General features: G+C 37.9%; 1 protein-coding gene across 1 annotated transcript in view; it reads right to left on the minus strand.

Annotated features, from left to right (window-relative positions):
* Positions 1-949: 949 nt before the first annotated feature.
* Positions 950-2921, minus strand: part of LOC118405769 (ubiquitin-conjugating enzyme E2 E1-like) — a gene marked incomplete at its 5' end in the record, with an annotated part of 16290 nt that continues 14318 nt past the window's right edge. Inside the window, 1 exon segment of the mRNA XM_035805503.1 lies at positions 950-2603. Coding sequence (XP_035661396.1) covers positions 2506-2603 — 98 coding nt within the window. The 3' untranslated portion in view covers positions 950-2505.

The raw sequence follows: 2921 nt of genomic DNA on the forward strand, positions 1-2921 counted from the left end.
CGACCTCTTCGGACGACATTTTTCCCGGGATCAGAAAGTCTCGTACCAACTCTCGCACGTTCTCGCGAGAAATGGCGTTTCCAAGGAGGAAGGAGGAATTTCCCCCTCATGACGCATAGAAACTACGTATGACGCGTTTATGAATCAGGTAGGGGATTATCATCAGCATCTTTTGAGGAAAATCTTACATACAGAAATGTTCACACCAAGAAATTAAGATCAAAACACTTATGTGATTTGTCAGGTGTTTTGACTTGGTTAAAAGCTCCTTGATAAAAGCTCCTTGGTTACTTCAACCTCCTTGGTATCTTCTAACGTTACCCTGGGAGCCAGCCAGGACCGGGTAGCTAGTGAGTTTTGTTCGGGGAGCCAAAGCAAGGCAGTTAGCCTGCCGATCTCACATAAGCGATCCGGGGAGTTTAAGCCTGAAGGAGTTATTGCTACCCTTAAGGGCAGGTGGACATCTTTGGGCCTTAAACTCCCCAGGGCGCTAATAGGAGCTCGGGCAGGCCTGAATGTCTCCGGCCACCGAACTGTCCTAGCTGCCCGATCCAGACTGGCTCCCAGGGTAAGTATCTTCTGGTGTTATCTTAGGGTTTGAGGAATTCAGGGCCTTCTTTTCTTTTGAATTGCCGCCCAAATTCTTTAAGTAGTATTTAAAAAGTAGACAATACAAGCTAGAAACCAAGGAAATATTCAACAGTTAGAATTTTAAAAAATATATCTCAATCAATTTACGAAGAAGCTCTAACGTTATAGGTTGTTTTTTTTCCTCACTGTTCATATGTTGGTAAACATTTCACAATTTTGTTCACCTAACATTACATCTGGTGTAGCAAGTGCAGGATAAATTCATCATCATCATCGTCGCGGGCAATCAGTTATCTAATACAGTATGAAAAATGTAATAAGATAAGTAAAATAGGAAAATAAAGGGTAACAATTTGGATTGCAGTTTATACATGTGAAGTTTATTTCAGTTTGGCAAATGCATCAAATCTACTGTATGTACATATCAGAAAACATTACAGACTTTCATACTGTGTCACTACCTTACACAACAATAAATGAAATACATGTACTCATGTGAAGTTCCTTTAATTTCTCATAACAGTGCAGTTTTACTACATTACTCATGATACTGGACATCTTAAAACTTAATACTTGATTTTCTTCCACAGTGCTCCATTTATGTGGTACTTACCAATAAGAACAGTTCTGCAGTATACTGGCAGCTTGTTATTCTTTGCTACTGTAATATGGTGAACTAGATGTGCAAATATACAGTTACAAAAGTTCAATCAATACTAAATTCACTTCAATGCTGAGGCATTAAGTACTTGGTACTCAGGTTTTTATGTTTGCTTAGCAATAAAGACAGGGACTGGGCAAAACCAATGGACAAATGTAAAGAATATATGCTGTACTATTACTTAGAACCTGTCACTGTAGATCTACAAGGGCAAGGGTATTTCTATAACAGCAAATAATTGCACCAGGCTACAAACACTTAACAGTTTGTTTTTGTGGGAAGTTCTTGTTTTCCTGAACAGGCATTGGACCGTTATTCAACACATAGTGTCAACTCACTTTGTTTGAACAGAGTTTGACAAATCTGTATGTATGGAGGTCCAACCTAAATGTCTTACATATAGCATCAAACATACAAGCCACACAAATGGCAGCAATGGTCAAAGGTGGCTGTAGGAACTATCATGTGACCAGATGTGACTGATCATTGGTCAGTGCAATAAATAAATTGCTGCCGCAGTGAACATGGCTTGATCTGCCTAACTCATTGATTTACACCACTATGTTATCAGCTGCAATATTGACTATGTCCACTCATTCATTCAGTTTCTATGCTGGAAATAAATTCTACCAGAAACCTTAAGTGGGCATCAAGGCATATAACACATACATTAAAAGTTGCCTAACTGTGCCATGAGTAGGTAGACATTTGGCTATTTCTAATGCTATTAATTTATGTACCTCTTTGTAAGCTTAAATGTATGTTAGGACCTATGTAAGTTAACTGCTTTTCAACATACATATATTATCATGCAGCAATGTCTGGCACTTTCTTGTAAGCACAAAGATACAGAGCAGTGATGTATAAACCTAAGATGTCTTCAACGTCTTGCTTCATTCTTAAACATAACAGTGTCAAAGCAATACCGGTAAGACATCAAAATAAGTGTAGCATGTAACACAAATACATCTATGTTCTAAGTTGTCCATGACTAAATGATCAATGCTGTACCTTATGATGCATAACCAAGGATATTTATTTTTTCTTGACAAAGGGCTACTATGGTACTTCATTATTAGTTCATATTAAGACATATTGATAGTGAATTCATTTAGCAACCACATCTACCTTTATGCTTTACAAATACTTATCCCCATTCACTCATCCACAAGACAATGCAGTATACTTAACCAATGGATAGCTAACACCTAGCAGGTTTAACAAGTATTGTCATTACAAAGCATAGCATCATCCTATGTGGCATATCGTTTAGTCCACTGGCGAGCTATCCTATCATGCTCCTCCCTGGCACTGGTGTACTGCGTGGCAATGCTACCGACAAGAGGATCATCTGAAAGAAAAAAGAATTCACATCAATTGTGTTCAACCGTTTTTCCAGTTACATCTCATGTGCTTCTTAGTATTCAATCTATCAGTTCATTTTACTCGACTTAAGCTGAAGAAGAGTGATGGATGTCACTCAAAACACCTGGGAGTAATCTCCGTATCTTATCTTCTTGTAGATATTGAATTGTCTTTAAATATTGTACACCTGGATGTCTAAGCTTTGTGAGCAAAGAAAACCTCTGACTATGATGTTATTTTGTGGCTGCTCACAGTTAATCATGACATTTTCATGTAAACAAGTCCACCAAAAATACATACAATT

The sequence above is a fragment of the Branchiostoma floridae genome, chromosome 18 (genome assembly GCF_000003815.2).
Source record: "Branchiostoma floridae strain S238N-H82 chromosome 18, Bfl_VNyyK, whole genome shotgun sequence".
Taxonomy (NCBI): domain Eukaryota; kingdom Metazoa; phylum Chordata; class Leptocardii; order Amphioxiformes; family Branchiostomatidae; genus Branchiostoma; species Branchiostoma floridae.